The 16,678-nt window shown below is 45.2% G+C and overlaps 1 protein-coding gene across 1 annotated transcript in view; it reads right to left on the bottom strand.

The window, feature by feature from the left end:
- The window catches only part of LOC118079835 (unconventional myosin-XVB), a 65,168-nt gene extending 48,670 nt beyond the window's left edge, over positions 1–16,498 (bottom strand). Inside the window, exons 1-10 of the mRNA XM_088661178.1 lie at positions 16,493–16,498; positions 15,299–15,394; positions 14,454–14,585; positions 13,588–13,713; positions 10,311–10,480; positions 10,064–10,109; positions 8,571–8,695; positions 7,899–8,016; positions 6,592–6,767; positions 6,275–6,368 (exon numbers count right to left, since the gene is read on the bottom strand). Of these exons, the coding sequence (XP_088517304.1) occupies positions 6,275–6,368; positions 6,592–6,767; positions 7,899–8,016; positions 8,571–8,695; positions 10,064–10,109; positions 10,311–10,480; positions 13,588–13,713; positions 14,454–14,585; positions 15,299–15,394; positions 16,493–16,498 (1,089 nt within the window). The remainder of the gene's footprint in view (positions 1–6,274; positions 6,369–6,591; positions 6,768–7,898; positions 8,017–8,570; positions 8,696–10,063; positions 10,110–10,310; positions 10,481–13,587; positions 13,714–14,453; positions 14,586–15,298; positions 15,395–16,492) is intronic.
- Between the last annotated feature and the right edge of the window lie 180 nt (positions 16,499–16,678).

Below are 16,678 nucleotides of genomic sequence, written 5' to 3'. Positions count from 1 at the left end.
AAAATCATGCATGCTTGCAAGGTGTGTTCACTGACAATATATTGTTTGTGCAAAAGAAAATTCAGCATTACCCAAGGATTGCTGCTAGGGGCTGTGCTTTTTAGCTTGTTCGTAAATGATTTAAGAGTTTGGGGTGAGCAGTGAGGTAGTCAAGTTTGCCGATGATACTAAATTGTTTGGGCTGGTTAAAACAAAAAGGCTCTGCCCGGACACTAAGGTCCAGTGCCGAGGGCCTTCTGGCGGTTCCCTCGCTGCGAGAGGCCAAGTTACAGGGAACCAGGCAGAGGGCCTTCTCGGTAGTGGCACCTGCCCTGTGGAATGCCCTCCTACCAGATGTCAAAGAGAAAAACAACTACCAGACTTTTAGAGGACATCTGAAGGCAGCCCTGTTTAGGGAAGCTTTTAATCTTTAAGAAATTAGTGTATTTTAATATTTCTGTTGGAAGCCGCCCATAGTGGCTGGGGAAAGCCAGATGGGCGGGGTATAAATAATAAATTTTATTATTATTGTTATTATTATTATTATTATTATTATTATTATTATTATTATTATTATCTCTCTGAACTGAACGAATGGGCAGCAAAACGGGAAATGCAATTCCATGAAAACAAGGGTAAAAGGGGTCTGAAGTGGAGATGATTGACCAGGAATGCGACCTGGGGTGTGTGTGTGTGTCGTACCTAATAGCTTGATGAAGATGAACCCGAGCGAGGCAAGGTAAATTCCATGCTAATGGAAGGAATTTAAAATAAAATTGCCACGTATTGTATTGATATTATGCAAATGTATGCTGCAACCACACTTGGGGTACTGTGTGCGGTTCTAGTCACCTGAAAATGGATATTGTATAGCTGGAGACGGTTCAGAAAAATCATCAAAGGGGTGGTGTAACTCCTCGATGAGGAAAGGTTGGCCTTTTTAGTTTAAATGAAAAGGTAAGAGGAGACATGATACGGAGGGGCAAGGTTAGAAAAGTATGCTCCTGAATACCAGCTGATGGGAATCACAGATGAGCAGAGTGCTGTGGCACCCGTCTCTCATGTCCTTCTTTTTGGGGCTTTCCATAGGCATCTGGTTGGCCACTGTAAAAACAGGGTACTGCACTACTAGATGCACCACAATTGGCTTGATCCAACAGGCCCTTCTTATGTTCTCCTTATGACAGGGGGATCTGAATTCTCTCGCCAATCTAGACCAGGCATCCCCAAACTGTGTGCCCTCCAGATGTTTTGGCCTACAACTCCCATGATCCCTAGCTAACAGGACCAGTGGTCAGGGATGATGGGAACTGTAGTCCAAAACATCTGGAGGGCCGAAGTTTCGGGGTGCCTGATCTAGATCAGGCATCCCCAAACTTCGGCCTTCCAGATGTTTTGGACTACAATTCCCATCATCCCTGACCACTGGTCCTCTTAGGTAGGGATCATGGGAGTTGTAGGCCAAAACATCTGGAGGGCCACAGTTTGGGGATGCCTGATCTAGATTATGCAAATCTCCCTACTGTAGAGCAGCAGCTGTAGCCAATATGGCATCCTCCAGATGTTTTTAGCCCAAGCCAGCATGGTGAACAATCAGGGATAAAGGGAGTCGTAGCTCAGAATATCTAGAGGGCACCACACTGGGTACCCTCACTGAAGGGTATAGCAACTCCCATCTCTGGAAGCCAAGGCAGGCTGAGCTCTTTAACATTCTTTCACTTTGCCCTCCTTTCTGGTTTGTTCCCCAGACCGTTCTTGTAACCCTGTTAAACCCCTCGCTACAATCGGTACCCTGCACACACCACATCATCACTATTGTAATGTCAGGGCAGGAGATACCGTATTTTCCCGTGTATAAGACACCCCCCAGGTATAAGATGACCCCATTTTTTTTGAACCCAAAATTAAGAAATCAATATTTTAAACATCAAACAGAACAACTTTGATATTTTAGTAAATATTCAAAGCACTGGCACTGGCGTAGCAACCTGGGGTAGCATGCCCCACCAGGAACTAAGATCGGCCAAAGTTGTTGAGTGTTTTTTGAGAGATCACCCAAGCCTGGCACCCAGGAGGGACAGTGGCTCTGGCGGTTCCGGCAGCTTGTTCACAGCAGCCACGGGAATGTAAGTAGTGTTTTCTTTCACCCCTGTGCATTCACCATCCATGTATAAGACGACCCCCAATTTGTTTTTAGCAAAAAAACACTGTCTTATGCACGGCAAAATACGGTAACTCTTTTATGCCTGCAATACAATTATCCACAGATTTTTAACCAGAATATGAACCAATGACTTTATAGCAACGTCCTTGGTAGGACACACACAGCTTTATTTTCAGGTGGGCCCTGTACCCATGGTTCATCAAATCCAGTATACTGTCTCCAACTGTGGCTAAAATCAGATGCTTCAGGAAGTTTTAACAGCATGGAAAGGGAGAGGGTAATGGAATTCCCTATACAATGCTATTTAGTCCCAGTTGTTTAACTCTAAGCTACATTAGCATTTAACATTACAAACGTCCTATACAACTGCTCCCAGCAAAAATATACAGTACTGTGCTTGGAAATTTTAATCACCTCTCCCCCTGTCCTTCCAGCTGCTGGAGAATGCAATTTTAAACCAGCCCTGGAAGGTTCACAGCTGAGTGTTTCTCCCCAGGGCGACATATAGAGTGGCAGAATCATAATCTCCTATCTGGCTTTGTCTTTCCCATATGTAAATGAAACATTTGCTGAGCCCTGTACAATGGCACTTGCCTGCTCTTCCGTGATCTATGGAGTATCCTTTCTCTTCCTCCCCAATGAGCGCAGTTGTGTGGCTGTTGCCAGTGAACAGCTAAAAGGAGCTATAAGGGGGCACAGCCCCGGTTAAGGCTGAAGAGGGCTAAAGTCCTCCCAGTGCGGAATGACAAGGAGAGGGAGGTTCTGCAAGTCTCAACAGTGAACTTTGAGACCTTACACTGTTGCGTTTTCTTTCCTAAGTGCCGAGTGTATTCATAAAGTAAACACTGAAAGCAGGAATGATGAAGCCAAAGCACAGCTTTGTTGTGGTTCTTAGGAAAGAAGAGCCGGGAACTATTCAGGTGCACCTGGGAAGCACAGGTGCACAGCACATGCCCAACTTAGGCAGAACAGCAGGAAGCCTTAAGTGTATGCATATCACAGAGCCTCCCAGGACTTAGCATCACACATCTGGCGGCCATTTTCCTGGTACTTTCAGAGGCAATCCTAGCCGTGGCTTTTGGCCCCCTGAGCTTTCTTTTCTCAGGGCGAGTCAAAAAGCAATTTAGCCAGTAGTGTTGGATGGTACACCAGGATGTTCTCTGCTTATCTGGGAGTCCCGGAGAACAGGTGGAAAGATGTGTCAGAGTTTCTCATGTTGACCTTGTACCTTTCCCCATATCAATTGCATCACATTTGAATAAGCCAGGGTTCTCCGTAGTTCCTGGAGATAAGGTTGCCTGTGCTTTGCATGTCAGACACCTGACCAGTCTCATTTACAATCAGGAGTGGAGAACCTCAGGCTGAGACACTGAATATGGTCCTCAGGCCTTTCTATACAGCCCTTAAGACTCTCCCAAGTCCCTTCCCAAACCACAATCTTCACTGGCCCTGCTCTTGCCTGGAGTGTGATAATGCCTCTTACTTTCTAAGATAAAGAAAGTGCAGTGGCTGTACACACTTAGCATTTTATTTTAGAATCAATGGATACAGAGTACAGTTGTACCTTGGTTGTCGAATGCCTTGGTACTCGTCTGTTTTGGCTCCTGAATGCTGCAAACCCGGAAATAAGTGTTCTGGTTTGTGAATGTTTTTGGGAGGCTGAACTTCCGCGGCTTCCAATTGAGTGCAGGAAGCTCCTGCAGCCAATCAGAAGCCAAACCTTGGTCAGTGAACTTTTTCGGAAGCTGAACGGACTTCTGGAATAGATTCCGTTCGACAACCAAAGTATGACTGTACTTGTATTTTCTATGTAGCCCTCACACAATCTATGCCTATTTCATATTTTTCTTCCCTAAAAATCATCACTGAGAAAGTGGCTTCATTCCAAAAACAAAAGCTCATTGCAGATCCACGCTGCATTACCTCGTAGTGAGTCCATTTTACAAAAGATGTAAAGGTAAAGGACCACTGGACAGTTAAGACCAGTCAAAGGTGACCATGGGGTGTGGCACTCATCTCGCTTTGCAGGCTGAGAGAGCAGGCGTTTGTCCAAAGACAGCTTTCCGGGTCATGTGGGCAGCAGGACTAAACCGCTTCTGGCGCAAGAGAACACCGTGAGAGAAGCCAGAGTGCACGGAAACGCTGTTTACCTTCTTGTCGCAGCGGTACCTATTTATCTACCTGCACTGGTGTGCTTTCGAACTGCTAGGTTGGGAGGAGCTGGGACAGAGCAACGGGAGCTCACCCCGTCACAGGGATTCGAACCTCCGACCTTCTGATCAGCAAGCCCAAGAAGTTCAGTGCCACCTGCTCCCTTGCAACAGATGTAGGCAGCTCTGGTGGGGAGGTGTATCCACACACGCTCAGTGACATTGTGGGTAGGCATATATTACCACATTCACATTGGCCACTTCCATCTCCATTCACCTGGGGCATGTACAACAAACAAAAGGTTCCAAATAACCTAATCAAAGGGAAGGTTTTTTTCAAACACGTATCCAATAACCATACCCGTCCCTGTGGATGGCAGAATCCCGGTTCAATTTACGCAGAAAGCAGCATGTTTAGGATGAGGATGATTGATTGCAAAAAGTGGACGTTTTTGTGCTGTGAACCTGTTAGCGTCCACACGCCGCCCTAGTGTATGCATCGAAACCTCTGGACGGAATGCAGCTGGCTATACGAAAGTGATAGTCACATCTGTTGCTCCACCCACTTTTGCCTCCATCCATCCTCACCCACCAATAGAATGAGGCTATCACGGGGTTACCATGACTGCTCCCGGATTGAAAAGCAGTCCTCATTTGCCGGTGCCCAAAACAAAGCTATCGTTAGAAGGTGCTCCCCAAATTAAAAGCCATGGGGTGGGGGGGGTTGCTTTTTAGCCAGAATATACATGATTAGAAAAAAACAACAACGATAATGAGCGCTAGCCTCGGTTTCTTTTCCAAGTTTCATCTTCTCCCAAGTCATGACTGCTGGTGAAAACGCTGAAATTTTCTAGTATAGTAATACCCTGGCACTGGTAACAAATATTTTGGAGATATAAATGAAGTTGTCAGAGCACAGCAGACGTGTGTTCGGGGTGTTTCTCAAAAGATATACACATGATTAGTGCTCACAGCCGTTCTGGGAGTTGGGCACACATTATTCTGGAGTCTGGACCAACCTCACACAAAGATTGAGACACCTGATAATTCCAGTAGCCTGATGTGGGTGACACAGGGCCGAACTGGGCTACTACCTAGGCAAGTTTTTGGAAATGCATGACAGGGACTCTTACTCCAATCTACAGTCCCCACTAAAAATGCCACCTTGGATTGTTTTTCATTTCCTGCCCATAGCTAGTTGCTTCCTCAATTAAAAAAAGCTTCTTGACCAGGCATAGGCAAACTCGGCTCTCCAGAAGTTTTGGGACTACAACTCCCATCATCTCTAGCTAACAGGAACAGTGGTCAGGGATGATGGGAATTGTAGTCCCAAAACATCTGGTGGGCCGAGTTTGCCTATGCCTGTTCTTGATCTTAGCATATCAGGAAGAGGTCTTCATTCAACATTCCAATCTGATGCACAACTTTCTACATGCATAGAGTTTCAAATAAATAAATAAATGACTCCATATGACTCCTAAAGAGATTTCTACCACTCAAATCGACCACATCATTCTGCCCTGTGTATATAATGGTTACAATCAGGGCTTTTTTCCAGCCAGAACTCGCTGGAACTCAGTTCTGGTACCTCTCAGGTGGGCACTATTGTCATTATAACAGAACAAGGGAGGTGTTCATGGTGAGTTTCAGCACCTCTGCCCCCCCCTTCCACTAGTCCTACTTCCAATAACAGAATGCCCTGAAGTGCTTGAACAGCATGTGGATAGCCCACACAGAGAAGCTGCTTCTCTTTTCTATATCTTCTGCTGGACCTCCGGAAAACTTCGAAGTACGGCCATCTCTACTATCATTCACTGTTGCAAGCATTAACTTGCTAACTTGCCTTGCTTTCTGTTGTTGGGACCCTTGTCTAAAACGTACGTGCCGAGAATCCCCATGCCACACACAATCCCTCCAATAAAATCTTACAGCAGAAAAGTTTATTACCTATTGCATTGCCAATTGTCAGTAACCCTATTACCTGGTATTGCCTCCTCTTATGAGCCAGTGGTTTAGAGACGAGCATAGCCACCCCAAACCGCATCAGGGTTTTCTTCAATCTTTGGTACCGTTTCCTGGAGATCACAAAGGAAAGGAGAAGTCAGGAAACAAGAGACAGCTGTGGGAATGTGGTGGTGGGAAACCTCTACTGAAACTTTCTAGCCAGTCCCACTGAAATCAATACACATGATTGCACCAGGACTGAATAGAGTTTGGCCTTTCATTTAATGCTAAAAACAGTTCAGTTCTGTGGCCTTCAGGCCTTCCAACAGCACTACAACCTTTGCACTTTCTGACCTTGCCAGGTAGCCCCGGAAATGAGCCTGGATGACCAAGGCCTTCTCCTTGAAGACCTGGAACCGCCTACGGTTGATGAGGCCTCTGAGATTGCGTTGAAGGGTAACAATCGCCCAGCTCAGCTTTTGATTCCATCTTCTCTCAAGCATCTGCCTCGCTTTCTCCTTCAAGAACACCTGGGCAGGGAAAGGCGGCAATAAACGTATTGTTATTTGCAAGTGAACAGCCCTAATATTACCTACGCCCAAGTCTTCAGTGACCAATTTGTCAAAGACTATGCAATTAAATGCATCTAGTGGGCATTTATTTCATACCGGTATTTACTTTCTTTCTCCAGTCGAGCATGAAATGTTGCTGAGGCTGTCAGTGTATATATTTGATTTATACCCAAATCTTTATTTTACCAGATAGCAACTAAAAGAGCCCATTTATGCTAACCACCTTTTCCAGCCTAAGGGCAGCATCCCTTTTGGGCAACTTCAAAAGCACTACATGCAGAGCCAGTGGGCAGAGCCAGTGGTGAAAGTGGGTAAAGCAACAAATTTTCATTTTATCTCTGTACAGTTAGTTCCAACACACACCCTCTATCCTCCATTCAGATAAGTAAGAGCCACTATCAGAGTGTAAGGACACATTACTGGCAAAAACATTTGGGTCAGTGAAGGGTATGATCTGATAGAGTGTCCTGGAGGGCCAAAATTGGTCCCCAAGCCTGGTGATTCCCCAAGTCTGCTTTAAGCGGATTCTAATCCAGTTGCCCCTTTGGAATCAAGAGCCTTTGTAATGTAGTGGCCAGAGTGTTAGACCAGGACCTGGGAGACCAGGGTTCAAATCCCCACTTGGCCATATAAGGGATCAGGCTAGGCATCCCCAAACTGCGGCCCTCCAGATGTTTTGGCCTACAACTCCCATGATCCCTAGCTAACAGGACCAGTGGTCGGGAAGATGGGAATTGTAGTCCAAAACATCTGGAGGGCCGAAGTTTGGGGATGCCTGGATTAGACAGTCCTTGAGATGCCCTGGACCCAAGTTGTTAAGGACCTTGTAAATCAATATAAGAACCCGGCCCGGTGGCATGTGAATGGCCAGTGAAAGCTTTCAAGCACTGGAGTGACATGCTGGAGTTGTTGTCTCTATCAACTGTCTACCCACAGCATTTTGCACCAGGGCAAGGGTAGCCCTGTGTAGAGCACATGGCAGTGATAAGAGTCATGAGGTTACCAAGAGAATGCAACCCCCTATGAAACCAACAGAATGCACATGGCCTTTCATAAGTTGCGGGGAAGAGAAGTGCTAAGGCACACCACCTTGGTGACTCCAATCTGATAGAGCTGCGAGAGATCTCCCACCACCTGTGAAAGCACTACGGCGCAGCCATCTCTCTCCTGCAAGGAGTTCTGCCCTCGGCCAGCCAGGACTCCATACCTGATGAGCAGAAAGGAGACAGAACCATCTGCTAAAACTTCTTCAAGCCCAGGGTGTTACAGAGAAAGGAAGCAAATCCCAGCACTTCAGGAACCAGGGACAACCTGTCTATTGAGCATTCATTCTGATTTGTTTGCATGGCGATTCTATGAAGTTGTTCTACGCCGCCTTTATCCCAGGCTTTCCAGTGCATTTTTCCTTACCACAAATTTCCAGGCTTTTGGAAACCTCCCTCCCACCCCTCCAACTCCCTAAGGTCAGATGAAAAGTCTGCAGAGAATGTCCAAATGTAGGATCAAATGCTGTACCTTTTGAGTATGGCTCCTATAGTCTGGAATAACACCCGATTTTGATCCTGGAAGTCTTTTCCAATTAGTATTCTAAAACTTTTAAAGTTGGCTGCGACAGTTACTGCATTTTATTGCTCCAACTGTTTGGTTTGGCATGCTTGATCTACTATCATTATTGCATCTTAAACTGTTATTATGTTATTGGTGTGCCTTTCTTTTACAATGTTGTGTTAAAATAGGAGGAGGGACAAGTGACAGGCTTACCTGATTAGGAAATGGTGGAATGGAATGCGGATGGGATAGCCTTCTTTCCTGATGCATATGGCCTCCAAGATCCCAGAATGCCTTAGCTGAGAAGCAACGTATTCAGTATCAAAGATGTTTGGCACCTGAAGTTTAAAGGGAATGGTCTCAATGAGCCAAATAAAGAAGGGGACAAGAACAAGACACAGAAAGACCGCTGGAAAGAACCAGTGCCTTGCCACCTCCCCCCGCAAATTACACCTGTGATCCCAGGGCTTGTCCACATCGGAACAACATGTGGATATTCCTGTGCTGCCCTGGACCTTTCCCCCCTTTAATTGGGAGTATTTTCCCAATTTCAACTGTCCAAAGATCTTAAAGAAAAAACACATTTAATAATAATAATAATAATAATAATAATAATAATAATAATATTTTATTTATACCCCGCCCTCCCTAGTGAGAGCCGGGCTCAGGGTGACTGACATCAATAAAGTTACAATTAAACATAAAAGAAAGAAAAACAATTGATTAAAATGCAGATTAAAATACAAATTAGATTTAAAAATTGTTTTAAAATGCAGCCTCATTTTAAAATGGCCCAAATCAAAACCCAAAGGCCAGGCGGAACAGCTCCATCTTGCAGGCTCTGCGGAAAGATGTCAAATCCCGCAGGGCCCTGGTCTCCTGTGAGAGAGCGTTCCACCAAGTCGGGGCCAATACTGAAAAGGCCCTGGCCCTAGTTAAAGGGTGGGGGAGGTCAAGGACAACACAGGGGCGGGGAGGACATCATATGGACACCTCTGCATTAAAGGGGGAACAGGCTAATGCAAATCCATGGGCCCCTAGATGGCTTGTGCCAGGCCAACCTAAGACTATGCAGAGTAAGACACCAGCCCTTCTTAGGTGTTATAGTCCATATGATTACTATTTACGGGGTGGCTGAGATTTTGGATATACGAGAGGGAATATTGGTACAAGACCTCCAATGAGCAAAACAGTTTCTCATCTAGTTTCCAAATATATGTAATTTGACACGGTTTCTAGCAGAGGAATTAGATGGAAATCTAAAGCGTCCTTGCAGAAAGTTTCTAGCTTGTTTCTAGCCATCAGAATACGTGGGGTGGGCTGCCAAAACATTACTGTGCTCAGGAGCAGACCTTCTAGCCACTGGACAAGTATCCATGGAACTGCCAGTGGCAAAAGTTGATGGATGCTGTAGTTCAGCAACATCTGGAGTTAGAGCATGTTTTCACAGAATCATAGAATTGTGGAGGTGGAAAGGACCACGGGGGGCATTTAGCTCAACCCCCTGCAATTCAGGACTCTTTCGCCCAACGTGAGGCTTGAACCCATTACCATGAGATTAAGAGTCCCATGCTCTACCGACTGAGCTATCCTTGAGCATGTGTATGGAAGAACTTTTCATTGATTTGCAAAACTTAGCCGGGGCATTGTCTTGGTAGCATCTCAAAGACAGCCTCAGTCCCAGCCCTGCAAAGACCAAGTCTTACCTTTTTGGAATTAGGCTTGATGCACCGAACAAAGAAAACGTGGCTCCTGTAAGATAAGAGGGAAAAGAAGTAAAGTGTGTCCATTTTAAAATAGCATGGGATGTGGCTCCAAACTAATTCTCCATCTTGAGAACCACAGCCCACTGAATGGGTGATCAGCAGCTCACTATTTGGTCCCGCCTTCCCACAGGCTCATGCTCTGTGCTGTGAGGTGGCAACACAAATTGAGGGGGGGGAGGCCACTCACCTCTCTAGTTTAGCTGTGAGATCTTGCAAGGAGTGCTGGAATCTAGACACTAATGTAGAAGCTTGATGCGGCGACCCTTGGACTCTAGTTCCACTTCCCGGTTCTCTTTGGTTCATCTGCTGTTCTTTTATTTTCTCAAAAAGGTGGGACACCAGCTTTGGAGAGGTGGAAAAAAGAAATCAAAGCTTCAAAATAAACTTAGAACCTTTAGTTGAAACGTTAGCATGGAGAAGGAACAGCTCCCTCCATACTCCGCCAATGAAAAAAGCAAAGGGCAGTTTTCAAACAGTACAATAGACCAACAAATAAAATTTTATTATAGCCTCTTAGAACAGATGTCCTTTTCATGTTGTTGTTGTTGTTGTTGTTGTTTAGTCATGTCCGACTCTTTGTGACCCCATGGACCAGAGCATGCCAGGCACTCCTGTCTTCCACTGCCTCCCGCAGTTTGGTCAAACTCATGTTGGTAGCTTCGAGAACACTGTCCAACCATCTCGTCTTCAGTCGTCCTCTGCTCCTTGTGCCCTCAATCTTTCCCAACATCAGCGTCTTTTCCAGGGAGTCTTCTCTTCTCATAAGGTGGCCCAAGTATTGGAGCCTCAGCTTCAGGATCTGTCCTTCCAGTGAGCACTCAGGGCTGATTTCCTTCAGGATGGATAGGTTTGATCTTCTTGCAGTCCATGGGACTCTCAAGAGTCTCCTCCAGCACCATAATTCAAAAGCATCAATTCTTCAGCGATCAGCCTTCTTTATGGTCCAGCTCTCACTTCCATACATCACTACTGGGAAAACCATAGCTTTAATTATACGGACCTTTGTCAGCAAGGTGAGGTTCTACAATTGCACAGTATCCTTTATATATAAAAGTTTTATCAGTGAGTGCTCCTTATGCAGAAGATGGAACCATAGCTGCAGATGTTTGCACCAGTTATAAAATAAATCTAAAAATAAACCAACTCCTCTCTAAAACAAACAAACAAAACAGAGCTATCTTGGAACAAGGGAGTGTCATGTGAAAGCATATACACCTCAGGAGTGATTTTTCTATTCACCAGGAAACTGGCATACAATTAAGTGTCTCTTGATGTCTAGCAGTACCACAGCACAAAGAAATCAGCACCAGACAGAGCTCTACATTTCTTGAATGTAAGATCATAGGAATAGTCTACACTGCAGAAGCATAATAATTAACCCAAAGTATTTGACTGTACCTTGTGGTGGCTGTGGGAAAATATCTCCAGGACCTCTGGGCGTAACAGATCGTGGTTTTTATTCAGAAACTTGTGGACCTGTAAAGCCAAATTCCACATCACTCTCATTTGTTTTTAAAAACTACATTAACTACATTTAAAAACTACTCACTTACCTAGGAGTAAACTAAACTAAAGTCCATCAATGGGACTTCTTCGTAGACAAGTTCAGGAGTGCACTGTGAATCTCCTATCAGTATAGTTCTTAGTTTACTCACAATCCTGATTTCCAGCCTTTTCCCCAACTCATTATTATTATTATTATTATTATTATTATTATTATTATTATTATTATTATTATTTTCCAAGGAAGATTTTCACAGAACGGATTCATTTGTTGAGACATTAGTGTTACATTAGGAAGAAAAGGGGGAGAGAGCTGGAGGGGGGAAAGGCAAGTGGGGGGTGGGGTCAGGTGGCGATGTTTCTATTTTACTTAATATATGTGTGGGGTTTTGTGTCAGCGTCACTTGTGCAGGTTCACTGCTATTCGCTTGTGTTCCTTTGGTGGTGAAAGAGGTTGCGGGTGGGCCTAGGACAGGGGTCCGCAAACTAAGGCCCGGGGGCCGGATGCGGCCCAATTGCCGTCTAAATCCGGCCCACGGACGGTCCGGTAATCAGCATGTTTTTACATGAGTAGAATGTGTCCTTTTTTAAAAAAATGCATCTCTGGGTTATTTGTGGGGTCTCCCTGGTGTTTTTACATGAGTAGAATGTGTCCTTTTATTTAAAATGCATCTCTGGGTTATTTGTGGGGCATAGGAATTCGTTCATTCCCCCCCCCCAAAAAAATATAGTCCGGCCCCCCCACAAGGTCTGAGGGACAGTGGACCGGCCCCCTGCTGAAAAAGTTTGCTGACCCCTGGCCTAGGACGTGGTTGTTCGTTTGTGATATGGCTCCCCTTTCAGCCCCAACTCTTGACTTGTTTTTGCAGATTGGAAAACAGGATAGCTGCCTGCGAAGCTGGAGCTCCACTATCCAGTCTAATAAACAATTTTCCCCAACCCGAATCAAGTAATAATAATCAAAGTCATAATTTCAGTTCTATTTTCCCACCCCCCCAAAAAAAGTTGTCTAGCCCTTCTTTTTCTAAAGAACCATTCAATACACTGGACAGTGTTCAAGTAAGTTGTTGCATACCTGAAACGGGGACTACTCTCACAATGGGACTTCTCCCTCTATTTTCCAGTAAATCTGCTCTGGAGGGTTGGAGAAAAACCAAGAACAGATTTAAGGAAATAAGACAGGGGGAGTCTTATTGAGCGAGTGGACCTCATTCGGTGTATGCATACCCCATTTAGCGCTACATAGAATTCTACTCTAGATAACAGATTGGAAGAGGACAGAAGATTGGAAGATTGGATTACTAGCAGTAAAGTGGCACTTGTTTATGCTGCCATCCAGAACCTCTCCAGATTTGCACTCTCCAGCAAATTAACATATCCTACTTCAGGCACAGGCAAACTCCGGCCCTCCAGATGTTTGGGACTACAATTCCCATCATCCCTAGCTAACAGGACCAATGGTCAGGGAGGATAGGAATAGTAGTCCCAAACATCTGGAGGGCCGGAGTTTGCCTATGTGTTGCTTGAGCTAGGCCAGGGGTCCCCAGACTAGGGCCCGGGGGCCACATACAGCCCCCGAGGCTCTTTTATGCAGCCCCCAGGGACCCCTGCCACTCGCTCTTACCGGTGCGGTGAGCTGCTGACTTCCGACCCAGAAAAGCAACGGAAATAGCTTGTGTGCACGCACAAGCGTCATTTCCGATGTACTTCCGGGTTGGAGGCTTCTGCACATGCGCACAAACTATTTCCGGCGCTCTCCAGGTCGGGAGTGTGCCAGAAATAGCGTTTGCACATGGGCGCACACAGCTGCGCGCTCCCCCACCCTCCGGCCCACCACGCAATCGGCGCGGCGGGCATCTGGCCCAAAGCCGGGTAGGTTTGGAGACCCCTGAGCTAGGCAAACAAGTGCAGGTTAAACAGGGAAAGCAGGGAATGTTGGAGGGAAGCAGGCTCCTATATACCTGGTAGGTAACTGGTCCTGCATAATGCTGCACAGTGAAGACAGGCAAAGGCAGCTTTGGCTTGACATACCAAGGACTGTTGGCATGATGGTAATGGCACTTCTGCAAGAAGGTGTGGTCTGTGGCCTGGATAGGAGACAAAACTCTTCACACACAGCAAAATAACAACTAGAAGTTGGGCATTTAGGCTGTGTGCATGCTATACCTTTCAAGCACATTTGGAAGAACAACCCCACCACCACCACCACCAAAAAGAAAGAATGCTTGGCAATGCAATGTAGCCCTCACAGAGTCGGCATGTACTTTAAATGTATAGTGCATATGCAGCTATTGTGTCACCAACCCCATGATGTGGAACTGTCGACGAGCTGAGATTTGGCAGGTATCCTTGCTTTTGAATTTCAGGCATCTCTTCAAGGCTTTTTTATGCTGACAGGTCTGTGCTGCTGTTTGAAGCTGTTTTGACTGGCCTGTGGTTGTAATGCTTGCTTTTTTTTAATGTTGAAACAAAATAAAAAAATTCTTTCCAGCAGCACCTTAGAGACCAACTAAGTTTGTCTTAGGTATGAGCTTTCAGGGGTCCTTTACCTTTACAGGCACCCATGTGTCACCCACGTACATGCAGCGAATCTGATTAAATACTCTTGTCAAACTTTCTCTCTCCTTGTGTGTGTTGCTCACCAGATTTAGGTATAACCTACCTCCTGTAACACTTCAACAAAATCCAGTGTAAGAAAAAATAACATTCTGAGGAAGAGGCACTCATGAACCCTCTTTGAGAGCACCCATTTTGCTACTTCTCTATGAACAAAAATACCCCTGGACCCAACATGCAAATATGAAAGGGATATCTAAAAACTCCTGACCTGCGATAGTAAAGTCTGATCGTCCAGGATGCGCATAATCCCATGGGGCTTTGCAGCTATCAGATCTAAGCAGGACTCGCTAGGTATCTTGGACACAGGACTCCAGATGAGGTCTTCTTCTGCATACTCCTCCTAATGGTCAAAGGAAATTCAAACGAAGCCTGCATCCATAATATCAAATGTGTCATTCTGTAAACCAGAGCGTTCCAAACTGTGTGCCGCGACACATTAGTGCGTCGGCTACAGTGTGCAGGTGTGTCGCATGAACACTCTCCACGCTCCTCCTGGGGCTGGAAAGGGGTTAGTTCGGCCTCCGATTTGCTAGTAAAACTGGATTACTTTGTCGCAAAATGATGCATTTCTAAAAAGTGTGTCACCAACATTAAAAGTTTGGCAAGCTCTGCTGTAAATATTTCCTAATCTATGGTTCGGCTATCTTTTCCCCACAATACATACAAAAACACACCCTTTGTATAAAACATTTGCATGAGAGGTAGGAAGCTATGAGAAGACAGGTTGATAAGGAGGACTCTGTTTTCATGATTCAATGATGCTGGTTAGAGCCACCTGTATACATATCAAGTCTTTGTGCCTTTATTCCGAGTGCTCACAAACTAAAAGACAAGATCTATGCATGAAATTGGCCCCAACCAGCCACAATGAATCATGCAAACAGGTGAAGGATTCAGACCCGCGAATGTATTGTGAATTTTTTCTTTATCAACTTGTCTTTTCAAAGCTGAAGAGCAATAACACAAAGCTGCCTCTGTGCAATGCAATGGTTCCCTCTTTTGCTCCTGGACAAGTTGTACACCTACCTACATGTACCTAGCTTTATATTTTACCTCCTCTTGGGTGACGACTATTCTGCTGAAGAAGTGCTGGAGGTGTTCATTGGCAAAGTTGATGCACAGCTGTTCCAGGCTGTTCACCCCGAGATCCTGTGGATACAAAGAAAGACACGGACCTCTTTTGCTTCTGGTACACAAAGTCCACAAGGAAAGCGGCAGGTGGCACCTTGCATGAAGAAGAGGAAAATGGCAACAGACCCTGATGGTCTCAGCATATACAGGTGAAACTCGGAAAATTAGAATATCGTCGAAAAGTGCATTTATTTCAGTAATTCAACTTAAAAGGTGAAACCAATATATGAGATAGATGCATGACATGCAAAGCAAAATATGTCAAGCCTTTATTTGTGGTAATTGTCATTATTTGTCGTTAGGCGGGTCAGTTATAAATGGAATGTAATTAATGAAATGTAATAGCAATGTTACATTTAGGGACACAGTTACATTTAGGGACGCAGGTGGCGCTGTGGGTTAAACCACAGAGCCTAGGGCTTGCCGATCAGAAGGTCGGCGGTTCAAATCCCCACGACGGGGTGAGCCCCTGTTGCTCAGTCCCAGCTCCTGCCAACCTAGCAGTTCAAAAGCACGTCAAAGTGCAAGTAGATAAATAGGTAAACGGCGTTTCCGTCCGCTGCTCTGGTTCGCCAGAAGCGGCTTTGTCATGCTGGCCACATGACCTGGAAGCTATACGCTGGCCAATAATGCAAGATGAGCGCGCAACCCCAGAGTCGGTCATGACTGGACCTAATGGTCAAGGGTCCCTTTACCTTTACCTTTAATAGCAATGTTTATTCTTGTTTATTTTTGTATTATCGTAACTATTTGTTTTATTACTGTGGAATTTCCAAAAGAAAGCATTTGTAAAAATAAAAACAAAAATAAATAACAGTAAGTTGCATTACTGAAATAAATGCACTTTTCGACGATATTCTAATTTTCCGAGTTTCATCTGTAGAGCTAACCAATTTTAATGGCTGAGACTTTTAATGGCCGAGACTCTTGCCCAGAACCTGCTGGCTGTTACAGTAGTTTTGCCCTGGAAATACTACAAGTTTATGGATCTAAGAGACAGTCCATATGCACCTCCTCTCCACTGCACTGTTCTTTCTGGTGGGCATTTGAATTTTCCATATTTGACAAAGTGAGGAGACAGAGAGACAAATAGAGAGAAAGGGATAGATATCATACGTGCATTTGTAGCAAAAGGAACCATTCACCAGTACTATTTTAGAACTATAGAGGTGTGGAGAGGGAGAAGCAAAACTGCTCTGACCTAAATACTTGTGGGGAGAGTATGCCGCATAGTGGCCAGAGACAAGCCTTCATGAGTGCTCATTCAACCAATCATAACCAGATCTCTGGAAGTGCTGCCCA

The sequence above is a fragment of the Zootoca vivipara genome, chromosome 2 (genome assembly GCF_965207765.1).
Source record: "Zootoca vivipara chromosome 2, rZooViv2.hap1.1, whole genome shotgun sequence".
In the NCBI taxonomy this organism is placed as follows: Eukaryota; Metazoa; Chordata; class Lepidosauria; order Squamata; family Lacertidae; genus Zootoca; species Zootoca vivipara.
The sequence above is the reverse complement of the archived record's forward strand: the minus strand, read 5'-3'. Positions and strand labels throughout refer to the sequence as shown.